This window comes from Camelus ferus, chromosome 11 (genome assembly GCF_009834535.1).
Source record: "Camelus ferus isolate YT-003-E chromosome 11, BCGSAC_Cfer_1.0, whole genome shotgun sequence".
Lineage (NCBI taxonomy): Eukaryota > Metazoa > Chordata > Mammalia > Artiodactyla > Camelidae > Camelus > Camelus ferus.
Window position 1 is genome coordinate 61368418 of NC_045706.1, and position 13705 is coordinate 61382122.

General features: G+C 45.8%; 1 protein-coding gene across 2 annotated transcripts in view; it reads right to left on the reverse strand.

Moving 5' to 3' along the window:
• The window catches only part of VSTM4 (V-set and transmembrane domain containing 4), an 89384-nt gene that overhangs the window by 31367 nt on the left and 44312 nt on the right, over window positions 1–13705 (reverse strand). For both annotated transcript variants that reach the window (XM_032491671.1, XM_032491670.1), the window contains one exon: window positions 392–498. In XM_032491671.1, coding sequence (XP_032347562.1) covers window positions 392–498 — 107 coding nt within the window. The remainder of the gene's footprint in view (window positions 1–391; window positions 499–13705) is intronic.

Here is a 13705-nt window from a genome sequence, read left to right on the forward strand (position 1 = left end):
ATGACACGCCTAGCTGACATCTTTTGGAGAATCAGAGAGCCTTCTTTGCCTTGAACGAACCAAGAGGATGCGGTTGCCCCACTCTGCTATGTGCAGAGCATGTTAATAGTTCAAAGCGAAATACAGTGTGGAATAGTCTGGAGAGACTGACCCCTGCCTCCAGCTCCCTGCTAAAGCCAACCTTGGCCATTGGCATTGCCCCCCGCCTGCCTCAGGGACGGGGCTTAGTTATGACCAGAAGCTAGGTGGGGCTCTCCAGATCATATGATCATGGCTGTCGTGTCCTCCATCTGCCTGCTCCCCCGTCCTGATCTCACATGAAACCCCACGCCCACTTCTGATCAAGCGTGGCAGTCTCCACATGAGTGACGACGGCTGGCTAGGGTCCTACCTTTGGCAGGGACTGCGGGAGGAATGTCGGGTTTCTCCTTCCGCCTCTTGCCCTTCTTGGGCTGCAGTGGGGCCAAGCTGGTCACGCTGGTGACGGTCTCCCCGGAGCTGTAGAAGAAAAAGGTCCTGGTGAAGGCAGAGGCAGGTTTGTTCCAGACAAAAGGAAAGGAAGCAATAGTTTTGGGTGCCCCATGTGTATGAGGTAGGGTTCTCCTACAGCTGAGCTGGGATCACTCTGTGTTTGTCTCCAGGGATGTCTGGAGATCTGGTACTGACCCTTGGCTAAGATAAAGATGATGAGATGAATTAGGGATTTATAACGTGCTGTTTAAAGTTGCAAAACCACTGGAGAGACCCAGGGCTAGCTTGTCTCTGTTCTTCAGGGATGAATAGATTGGTGGTTTGCACCTGGGTTTACATGGTCTGGCTTGGTGACTTCACCAGTAGGCTATGAAGATATTATGAAACACTTCCCTTCCCCTGAAGTCCCCTAAAACAAGCTTTCCTGTACATTTCTTTGTGGCCCACAATCCAGAGACAGAGCAGCACTTGTGCAAGTGAGAAAGGACCCTGGGGAGCTGCACCCAGGAGTCCCTAGGGTCCCCCTGGTCATTCACGCTATCGCCTCCTGCTGGACCAGTGCCTCCAAGGTAAAAGCTGAGTCAACCCTCAGGAGTGTTGTATTTTCAATTATCTTGGTGATTATCTGTGTAATTCTTTCTATGTGTTATCCATTATAACCCAAAGTGATGGGGTTGACGAGCATTATATTACAGGTAAGAAAACCAAGATCCAAAGATGCTAAGTGACTTGCTCTAAGGGACACTGTTAGTAAGCAGCAGACACAAAAGACTGGCCTGATGTGAGACGTGTTCTTGATGCTACTACCTCTGGGGTGGAGCCCACACACTTCCCTGAATGGCCATCAGTCTTATTTCAAATACATCTTATGGGTTCCAGCAACCCAGAGGGAAATCTCTTTTTTAGAATCTCTTATCCTTGGGGACATGTTCCGACCAGGTAGGTACCAAGAGAAGCTATCCTCCTAATACAAAAAGGACTTCTAGAAATCCGTAAGATATGACCAACAGCCTAATAATCAAAATGAATGAATGTGGTACAAGGTTTTTCACCCAAGAAGAGAGGCTCGTACCTAGGAAAACATGCTAAGATCTCCTCATGAAAGAGGAATCCAAATTAAAATGTACTGCACTTTCTTTCTCCAAGTATCAGAACAGCAACCATCAAACTTAAGGCAAAGCACTGTTTTGGCAAGGCTGTGGGGAATCGGGCACTCAGAAGTATTGCTGGTATGAGTCTAAACCCTTCCTGATGGCGAATAATTCGGCAACAGAATAATAGGGGTATCAGAAACAAAGGCTCATACTCTGTGACCTGGGAATTTCACTTCTGAGAGTTTATTCTGTAAATATCCTTGCACAAGTACAAGATGTACATTACAGTGCTATTCGTAACAGCATTAGATTAGAGACAACCTAACTGTCCATCAGCAGGGGACTGGCTAAGGAAATTATGGTGAATCCACAGACACCCACACATGGGGTCCTCTGTAGCTGTAACGAGGGATGAAGAGGCTGTTTATGTACTGAAAAGGAAAGACACATTGTTAAGTGAAAAAGCAAGGAGTTGGACAATGCATAAAATGAGTCATTTTTAGTACAGAAATATGGGAGAATAATAGATATTAGTACTTAGGCACACAAACACAGAGAAACTTTGGAAATATTCACAAGGATTTAAAAATAGTGGTTTTAAGCATGTCCATGCTAAGGAACGAAACAGATGGGAGACTGGATAGGGAGAATGAGCACTGTATTTATATATTTGTAAATGAATAACTGTACTTTTAAACTTTAATTTATTAAAGCCGGAGGTTGTATAATCTTTGAAAAACAGTAAATTAAATACAAATAAATACCTACATATATTTAATAAAAGAAAACAGACAATTCTAATAGAATCCTAGAGTTTTAAAAATAAACAAAGACTGAATCACACATTGTGGGAAAATTTCCAAGAATATAGTTCACCACTGAGAATCCCCAGAAGATAGCTCATTTTTATGGGGAACAGAAATTCTAACTGGCCATGGCTTTAGAATACGGGGTCAATCGTGTAAATTCACAAACAGCCAAAAAGGAATGCGTGTTTCCAAAACTCTCTGGCCACTAAGAGAAAACAAGGGATCAGAAACCCTCAGAATTGTTTAAACACACAACCACACGTACGGCTTCATTTCATTGCTTTTTAAACTCTTGAAATGTTTATTTTTTTCTCTCCATTATAAATGAATGCATGTTCACATTTTAAAATGGTCATGTCAGGCATGGAGATGAAAGGAAAGAAGCCTATCATAACCAAAACACAAACTTGGTAAATATTTCCAGACGTTTCCCTCTTTCCTGCTTTCTTTTTTAAATAGACTTTATTTTTTTAGAGCAGTTCTATGCTCACAACAAAATTGAGCAAAACGTACAGAGAGTTCCCATAGATCCCTGTCCCCCCCCCCCTCCCCGGGCATGATGAACATCCCCCACCCGAGTGGTACATTTGTTGTAGCTGATGAAATACCTTGACACATCACTATCACCCAAAGTCTGCAGTTTACATTAGGATGCACCCCTGGTGTTGTACATTCTATGGGTGTGGACAAACAATGTATCCACTATCATAGTATCACACAGAATAGTTTCTGAGGCTCTGTAATTCCTCTGGGCTCCACCTATTCATCCCTCCCTCCCCCGCCTCCGGCAACCACTGATCCGTTTACAGTCTGCATAGTTTTGCCTTTTCCAGAATGCCATCTATAGCTCGAATCAAACAGTCTGTAGCTTTTTCAGATTGGCTTCATTCACTTAGAAATACGCATTTAAGTTTTCCCCATGTCTTTTCATAGCTTGAGAGCTCATTTCTTTTTAATGTTCAATAATATTCCATTGTCTGGATGTACCAGAGTTTATTTATCCATTCACCTACTGGAGGATATCTTGGTTGTTCCCAAGTTTGGGAGGTTATGAATAAAGCTACTATAAAGATCCATGTGCAGGTTTTATGTGTGAACATAAGTTTCACACAAAACTTACACACTGTGGGGGAGGATGTAGCTCAGTGGTAGAGCACATGCTTAGCATGCAGAAGGTCCTGGGTTCAATCCCCAGTACCTCCATTAAAAAAAATTAATTGATTAGCCTAATTACCCCTCCAAAAACAAAGAAAATTTTTTAAACTTATATATTGGTCCTAATATATTTTTTTTAATAATAATGTATTACAATTTTGCATCCTTCTTTCTACTTAATCTTCATTTTCCATATTGTTACATCCTCATGCTATTCCAGCGAGAAGGTATACCCCAGTTTACTTAGCCATTCTCTGACGTCTAAACATCTAATTGGTTTCCTAGTTTGCTATATAAATAACATTGCTATAAATATATGTGTGCATAATGGTTTCACATTCTTAGACTTTTGTTTTTAGGATGGACTCTTAGAGCGGGACTTACCAGTTCCCAGAGGGGGATCATATGAAAGGCTATTTAATCCGTACTGTCCAAATTATTTCCAACAAATTCATACTGCTTTATAACCATTTGGCCAATGGATAAGGGTATTTTATATTTCCATGCTCTTTATTTTTGTGTGTGTGTATATATAGATATATATTTATATATAAAAATTGTATTTATATATAAAAATAATTTATATATATATATTTATTTATTGAAGTATAGTCAGTTTACGATGTTGTGTCAATTGCTGGTGTGCAGCATAATGCTTCAGTCATACAAGAACATACGTATATTCGTTTTCATATTCCATGCTCTTTAACACCAGGTTTACCAGTTTAAAAAATGACTCATTTAATGAGAAAAAATATGCATTTCTCTGCTTGCCAGTGAGGATGAACGTGTCCTGTGTTTGTCTAAATGTGCTTCCTCATTTATGAATGACGGATGGACAACTTCTGCTATTATTTATCGAGATCTTGCATTTTTCTTACAGATTTGCATGCACCTTTTACATCAATCTGACATGTTTATTGCAAATATTGTCCCCAACTTTCTTTGACTTCTGGCTTTTTGTTAAATGCACGGTAATTTGTTTCTGTTAAAATCATTTGATGTTTTCTTTGTGTCTATTGCCTCTGAGTTTGGACTGTCCTCCCCAGCTGCACCTCATGCCCTGAAAAATCAAGTAACATTTCCCCTTCCTCTTCTCTTTTCTTGCAGTCAATTCTTCAGCTCTTTAATGAAACTTTGGGGACATTGTAAACTTTCATCTTTATGTCCAGGGCTTTCAGAGAGCTGAAAAAGATCTGCTTTGTCATCACCGTTCTCCTTGAAAACAGTAAAACTGCACTTAACTAAATTTAGTTCTAATTCATACTTCAATGCTGAGCCGTCCGTCACACGCAATGAGTCACTACAATGACACACGCCTGACGGTTGTTCTCTCCGAATCTTAACGTCTCCCATTGAGCCAGCAGGACTGGTAGGAATTTTTGGCTAAGAAAGTCTCCTTTATGATTCACTCACAAGAAAAGTTACCCTACATCTAAGATTGGAATATTTTGTGTCCCGAGGGAGGGAGCATTGCTGGAACAAGTCAAACCAAGGAAGATTTAAAAAAAAAAAAAAAAGGCTGAAGCTGTGTCTAAATTAGAGGGCTGTGTGATGGGAGAGAATTGCTATTTGTGGAGAACAGGGCTGTTTTTTTTGGCTCCCACAAGGGTGGGGCAGGAGGCGCACGTGTGGGGCCCTTGTTGTGACATGTACAAGCTTCCGGCCTGGCCGCCTCTCATAGGCATCTCTGTCCCACAGAGGCTGGGCACCTCTGCTCTGTGGCATGTGGGGGCTGGATCTAGTGAATGGGCACTGGATAGGGGCAGACGGCTGGCACCAAATATGGTTCCACTCTGACTAGAGAGGTGACACAGGGTAAGTCACTCATTCCCGGGGTCTCATCCCCCAAACCTGTCAAATGGAGAGACACACCCTTGCTCTCTGTCTTGCAGGGTTATTATTAGGGTCAGATGAGATAGCGCAGCCTGAATGAGAAGGGGCATGAAATGACTAGACAGCATGGACCCTAATCTCCAGTGTGCAGGTGCAGTAGTGGGGCTGCGGCATTTCATGATGCTTCCAGGGAGAACCCTGTTACCACTGGGGATCCCGCGGTGCCCGGTCTTGGTCCTGCAGGAAGTCTATAACTTTCAAGTGAAACTCTGACCAGGAAATCTTTCTGCCCAAGAGAGCACAGTGTGCCCTCCTGTGGCCACAGATGTGACAGTGCAGTACCAGCCCAGGACAGAGCAGGGGAGCAGGCGGGAGGGGGAGGCTGCATCCCTGAGCCACGGACAGCCGCCCCAGGACACCAGGTAAAGCCAGCAACCTGGATCTTGCCAGGCATTGAACAAACTGTGAGCAATCATATTTTGCAGAAGCTAAAGTTAATAAGAGCTGTGTCTGTCTATCCTACGGAAGGCACTGTGAAAAGTGTCTGACATCCACAATCTCTGACCTCCCAGATGGGAAAATGAAGCCTCACTTTGAAGGTCAATCAAGCCAGAGCCACAATGGCCGCCCCGGGCTTAAATCAGCTCTCCAAAGAGAGGGTACCAGACAGCGCATTTTCAGTCTGTACTCAATCCAAGCGCTCAAAGCGCTGTCCCGCTGGGAGGGAGAGGGGCCAGCCTGAGTGCTGGGGTCCTGGAGGCAGCAGCAGTGACTGTGCCCAACCAAGACCAAGGGCCATCCTGACTCAAGACTGGGGAGCACGTTCCTGTCCCCAGGATTGTCTGAAATAAACAGCTGTCAAAATGGAGGTGCGGGTGGGTGGGCCGGCCATGTGGGAATTCTGTGCCTCCACTCTATAGCTTAGAGTGTTTGGGAGGAGGAAAAAAAAAAGATAAAACAGCCTAAACTGAGCTGATCCCACCAAGGAACATAAAATGAAGAACCGTAGACCCAGGCACGCTTTGCTTTCATAGCTAAACGTGAGCTCAGAGCATCCTCCTGCTGAACCACTGAGCCAGTGCAGGAGCCTCGTGCCTCCGTCAGTACCCACCTCTCTCTGGGCTACACCAGAGGGGTGACTAACTGCTCCCACTGAGGGGCACACAGACATCCAACCTTCACCTCCCAGACACCAGGTGTTTCCCCTGGTTCAGGCAATCTTTGAGCCTCCACGTTATGAACTCTGAACTACGCCTCCCTGGGGTCTGTTTAATCCCATTTCCTGCTGGATGAGCAGGGGCTCTTCGTCCCAGCACAAAGCTGTCCGTCATGCCCTGCAGAAGGATTTGGTGTAGCTTGAACTGGGTTGGCTGGGATGTCAAGTGTGGTCGGTCAGGCAAGGGATCCCGACGCAGGAAGCCCTCTGCAGGCGGGCAGGGCTGAGGAAGGTGTGCGATCCGGTCCTGACAGCATCCTTCCCGGCCTGCTTCCCGGAGCTGTCTCCCAGGCCCTTCCTGCTCCACGTCGTCTTTGAAGGTCATTGCTTCCGCTGATCCACTTTACCTTCAGAACCGTCCATGTGCTTCCTTTCCCGCTGCCTACATACCTCAGTTCTGAGCAGGTGCCCCCCACCAACAGAAGGTCAGCTGCCACTGATAAAGGCCAAGGACTTGTGCAAATTGGGCGAATTTCCCGACATCTCGCTCTGGGCTTTTGAAAGTGCTCCATGGGCTTCCCTTGCCACTGGGCCGCACGAAGTCAATCAACAGCACACGTCAGGGGCTGTGGAAAAGCCACAGAACTTTGCTTTCCAGGTGGACTCCCTTGAAATGACTCTTTTTCATAAATGAGTGATACACGTCAAGCACATAGAACTGTGTCTGGTATGGAGGGAGCCCTCAATGGGCGTGAGCTATTATGATCTTACCAGCATTATTATCATCACTATTGTGGAATCAGCTCTTGGAGTCCTTGAATAGGGAGCGGACATGGCAGAGTCCTGGGGAAACTGCACCAGAGCTGGTGCAGCCAGAAGGAACCCGCAGACCCTTAGGGAGTCTCAATGCATTATTTCCCGCTGCTTCCATCCCGCGTATGACCCTTCTGCACACAAACTGTGAACAGCATCAGAATAAAAGCTGCTCCTTTGTGAAGGAGTTGCCATGGCATCTCCCTGTCCACAGCCCCACCATGGCCTTTAATTGTAACAGCTTACACCCCCCCAAGAGGTTCTGCTGGGACTCACTGGGAGAGCACTTTCTTTGCAGTCCCTGCCAGCTTCACAAAGTCTGCACGGAGGTCTGGCCAGGCTCGTGGTTTTGCTGGTAAGTTTAAAATCTGATTGCCAGCTGGGAAGATTGGGAGGTGCTTCATTAATATTTAGTGGTTCCATGTGTGTTGGTCTTGGGTCGTAAGAATAATGGTAAGGAGAGGTCACTGGGGTGACCTGCCCAGCACCCCCTCCCACCCCCAAACCCCTGCCCACCCAGGGTTGAAGGCACACGTTTGGGTGGGATTGACCCTAACCCCTGCTCAGCACAATCTTATCCTCTGGCCACAGTGCTTGGTTCAGGCTGGTCCCATAACAGAGGGGTGCACCTGTGTTTGTCGGTTAGGAAGCAAGATGACTCCTTCACGAGCCCAGGGTGAAGGCACGTGCTGCTTGCAAGTCGTCAGCTCCAGGAGAAGGGCCGGGAACGGAAGCCACCACCCCAACCACCCCATGGCAGCATCCCCAGTCAGGTGAGCCAGCCAAGCCCCTGGCCGGGTAAGACCACCTAAGCTGGCTTTTCTGTCACCTGGAATCAAGAGATTCATAAATAGTACAGACGGCTGGTCATCCGTCTAACCGTTGGCAGTTTTATTCATGTTCTTAGTCTGGGGAGATTAATTTGTGCCTTGCAGGGTTTTTATGAGGATCTGAAATGACTCGCCTCAAGCCTTCCACCGCAGAGGTGCACGGGCAGCCCATGGGCAGTCACGGGGACTCAGTCCACGGCCGCTCTCCTCTCACTGAATCCTCACGATGCCCCTGAGACACAGGGACAAGGACGCGTTTGTGCCCATTTTGTGGAGGGTGAAACACTCCCGGAGAAGCTGAGTGACTGGTCCACCATCACCAAGATGCTAGGTGGCACGGCTCGAACTGACACTGAAACCAGGTGGAACATTCTTCAGGAATACTAACCAGGCCCCACTGCACAGGCCCACCCTCCTCATGACTGTCTCCGTCCAGCGGGTTTTGGAAGAAGGAAGCTGAGCCTGAGCCCCGGGGGTGGGGCGAGGACCAGATGTCCTAGCAGCAGCATCAGGGATGGAGGAGGGAGGCCAAGGGACACACACCCGAGTCTGCCGTCCCTGCCCGGCCACCTTGCTTGCTCGGGTGAATGTGGACAGAGGGGACGACATCCACAAATCGATGCCTGTGACCAGAGCCCGCTGGAATTTTCAAAGCCGAGGGATGCAGGGCAGCGGCGGCCATCCCCAGCATCCGTACCCTTCCCACCACTCCTTCCATTGCCCTGACTTTCCCGCAGTGTCTACTCCTTGTTTATTTGTATGAAAGCTCTCACAATCAGATCCAAGCTTCCGGGCACACCTGGGCTAGTGCGTGAGTACTGGAGCCCGGCGGCCTGGGCTGGCACTCCTCACTGTCCCTCCTGTCACACTGGCCAGGAGACCTCACCATCATCCACTCTCCCTGTGCTGCCCTCCCCCATCCCTCTTCTCCTGGAACGCTCAAACTCATCATTCAAGACTTGGCCCAAATTTCACCCCCAGGAAGCCTTCCCTCCCACCGCTGCCCCCTGACACAGGGTTAGGGGCACCCCCTCTGGGTGCCCGTGACAGCTCCGTGGGTGTCCCATGGTGCTGCCATGCTTTTGTTTCTCTGGGTCTCCTGCTAGATGCAGACCTCAACGGCCTGGGCTGTGTGTTATTTCATCCTTGTTCTATGGGCCTTACAAGCTGTCCTATGTAGAAGAATCACACAGAAATACTGACTGAATAAGAAGAGAACCATTTATACAGGGCTCACCATTACCTGTTGGAGTCACTTTATACAGACTAACTCGGGAAATCCTCCCAGCAACGCTACATGCTGGGCTATTATTGCCCCAATTTTATCAGAGAGGTTGAAAAATTAGCTACAGGCACACAGCAATCAGAGCCTGGATATGAACCAAGGCAGCACGGCCGTAGAGCCTTTAACCATCACAGGGGCCTGCCTTTTACAGACGAAATAAACGTTCTGTAACGTTACTACTGCTATTCGAAATTGTGCAAATGAAGCAAGTAGTGATTTATCTAAGCTCTGAGCACATATCTTCAGCTTCTCTTTGAAATCACATCTCTGTCTTTCAAAATCCTGAACAAATCACTTATAAATTAAATCCCGTACTTCGATTATGGGGTATGTTTAAAAATCTCTGATGGTTCAGAAAAGACTGAAAAATGCTATAAACTAAGCTCACAAACCACAGTAAAGCTGTGCCTGTAATTTATCCAACATATAGTCTGGGCACCTGACTGTTTATCCCTGAGGAGGTGGATGCACCAGAAAACTTGGAAAATTTCAGCTGTACCTGCTATCTGTACAGGTAATACAATGTCCACTTTAACTTCACCCATTTGCAAATATTTCATTATCTCCAACCCAGAAGAAGAGCTCAAGCAAGTCCACAAACGATAAACGCTGGAGATGGTGTGGAGAAAAGGGAACCCTCCTACACTGTCGGTGCAAATGTAGTTTGGTGCAGCCACTATGGAGGATAATATGGAGATTCCTTAAAAAAACTAAAAATAGAGTTACCATAGGATCCAGCAATCCCACTACTGGGCATATATCCAGGGGGGACTCTAACTCAAAAAGATACATGCACCCCAATGTTCATAGCAGCACTATTTACAATAGCTAAAGGTTGTCATGCTAAGTGAAGTAAGCCAGAAAGAGAAAGAAAAATATCCTATGGTAGCACTTATATGTAGTATCTAAAAAAATAGGAGACAAATGAACTTATTTACAGAACAGAGACAGACTCACAGACAGAAAACAAGCTTATGGTTACCAGGGGGAAAGAGGGGGTTGGAGGGATAAATTGGGAGTCTGGGATTTGCAGACACTACCATATATAAAATAGATCAACAACAAGGTCCTACTGTATAGAACAGGGAACTATATTCAATACCTTGTAATGGCCCATAATGAAAAAGAATATGAAAAGGAACATACATATATATGTATAACTAAATCACTATGCTGTATACCAGAAATTAACACATCGTAAACCGATTATACTTAAATTTTTTTTTAATTTAACATTTTTAAAAAATTTTAAAAAGAAGAGGTCAAGCAAAAGGGCAGGAAATGTACTGGCGGAAATTGCCTGTTTGATGCCCCCATCCATCCCTTCGACAACCTTCCTGAACTTGACCTACAGGAAGGAAGGCATCGGAGTGCACTGAGGACGTGTCGTGGTGTGGGAACACATGATAACTCTATGCAATTGGTGGCGTTTCATTTCAAATCTGATTTTCCAGGACTCTGGGGTACAGTTTCGCACTGCTCTCAGGGCTGTTTGCCCCAGTTAGGGCATGTTTAAAATCTTGCAGAATCCCGAGATGCTCAATAAGGCCCAGCTCTCTGCTCCAGGAGGGAGCACTTTGCCGTGGGAAAGGAACGGCCCCCTAGGCCCAAAGGTCAGGGCCACTCCTCCCCGGAGACGGCAACTTCTGTTCAGGGCTGACACACATTCAAGATGAGACTTGTTTTCCTTCAGTTTGAACTTCTCTCAGTAAGTCATGGAATTCCCTAGAGTCCCCAGGTTCTGTCTCTTGGCAAGGCCCCTCTCTCAGTGACCGCAGCCTCAGCGCCAATGTGTGGCCTCTGCCTGAGGGTCCCTCCCCTGCCTGAGGGTTTCTGTTCCTGGCATCTTGCCCTGGTCCTCTGCTCTCTGCCCAGGCTCCCTTAGGAGGAAGTGGTCAGAGGACAGAGAAGGACACTGGTCCCGATCATGGTTTGGGACTCCAGGGTCCCAGCCATAGCTCAGATGATAGACGGGGTGTCTGGGAGCACCCCCTGCACAACAGGGATGGGAAAAAAAAATGCCTGGGCTGCAGAGACAGAGCCAGTTAACAGGGCAAGGATGGACCAGTTCACGTGAGGCCCCATGGCAGGGTATGGACTGCACTAAGTTAAATCAGCATGAGGTTCTAATCAGAGGGATGAATGCAAGACGGGAGGGTGCCCACTACCAGGTCTGAGGGGGCGGGCCTGGCCCCTGCAGGGTCCGGGGTGCAGTGGAGGAGAGCCAGGCTTTCCAGAGGCAGGTCTGTGGGCTGGCGCAATGGGAGGCATGCCCACAGGGAGAGTTCAACACAGGCACCCAACCAACCAGTCTCAGTGACACCACCAGCTGGTAGAGGGGACAGCATTTTAGCGGGACTCTGTGGTCATCCCTGACCCCTGGTAGGCATCTCAGGGCTAGGGGTGGGGGAGACTGAACACTAATGCCTACTAGGCTGGCGGCACATCCTCACAGAGGTTCCAGCCTCAGCACCAACTTAGAATACGCACAACTGAGGGGGAAGTCCAGAGCATGGAAGGAAGCGGGGTCCAAACTCCCAGCGCTGCTGGCTAACAAAAGGCCAGACACGAACTCAATCACAGCACGCCTCTGACCACCCCAGCCATAATCTCCCTCCACATCTGAAATGCCAGTCCTCAGAGCCTTTTGGGTGGGGCATAAGCTTTAAAAAAGAAACAAATAGCTTAACTGAGGTATAGTTTACTCCCCCGTAAAATTCACAGATCATAAGTACACAATTCAATAATTTTTAGTAGATTTATAAAGTTATGCAACCATCACAATACAGTTTCAGAACATTTCTATCACCCCAAAAAAGTTCCCTCTTGCCCATTTATAGTCAATTCCTATCCCCACTCTCACCCGTCAGCAACTAATAATCGACTTTCTGTCTCTATAAATTTACCTTTTCTGGACATTTCAAATAAGCGGAATCCTACAGCATGTAAATTTTCACATCTGGTTACTTTGACTTAACTTGATGTTTCTGTGGTTCATCCAAGTTGTGCATAGATCAGCAGTGTGTTACTTTTTATGATCAAATTGTATTGTGTTGAATGAAGTAATAAATGTTTATCCATTTACCAGTTGATGGATAGATTTCGATTGTTTCCAGCTTCTGGTGATTATGAATAAAGCAGCTGTGAACAACCGCGTGCATGTCTTTGCGTGGACATATGTTTTCATCTCTTTCAGGATCGATTCCTATCAGTCAAATTGCTGGGTCATATGGTAAGTCTATGTTTAGTGTTTTAAGAAATCACCAAACTGTTTTTTCCCAAAGTGGCCACACCATTTCACATTCCCACCAGCAATGCACACGGTTCCAGTTTCACCACAACCTGGCCAGTGCTTGACATCATCTTTTTTATTACAGCCATGGTAGTGGGTGTTTAGTGGCATGACATTTTGGTTTTATTTGCAACTTTTTTAATGACTAATGATACTGAACATATTTGCATGAACTTGCTAGCCATTTATATATCATCTTTAGGGGAAATACCTATTCAAATCTTTTTTGTCCATTTTTTTTATTGAGGTATAGTTGATGTACAATATTATGTAAGTTTTAGGTATACAACATAGCGATTCACAATTTTTGAAGGATCTACTCCATTTATAGTTATTACAAAATATTGCCTATATTCCCTACTTTGTACAATATATCCCTGTAGCTTATTTATTTATTTTGTACATAGCAGTTTGTATGCTATCCCCTCCCTACTTTGTGTCCCTCCCCACTAGTTTGTTCTCTATATCTCTGACGCTGTTCTATTTTTGTTATATTTGCTAGTTTATTTTTTAGATTCCACATGTAAGTGATATCATATAGTATTTGTCTTTCTCTGTCTGACTTATCTCACTTAGCATAATACTCTCCAAGTCTATGCATGTTGCTGCAAATGGCAAAATTCATTATTTTTTATGGCTGAGTAGTATTCCATTACATACATATAATGGGATCTATATATATATATATGTATACACACACACACACACACACACACACACACTATATCTTCCTTACCATTCATCTGTTGATGGACACTTTAGTTGCTTCCATATCTTGGCAATTGTAAACAGTCCTGCTATGAACATAGGGGTGCATATATCTTTTCAAATTCGTGTTTTCTTTCTTTTTTCCTTTTTTTGGATATATACCCAGGAGTGGAATTGCTGGGCTATATGATAGTTTATTTTTAGTTTTTGAGAGATCTCCATACTGTTTTCCACAGTAGCTGTATCAAATTACATT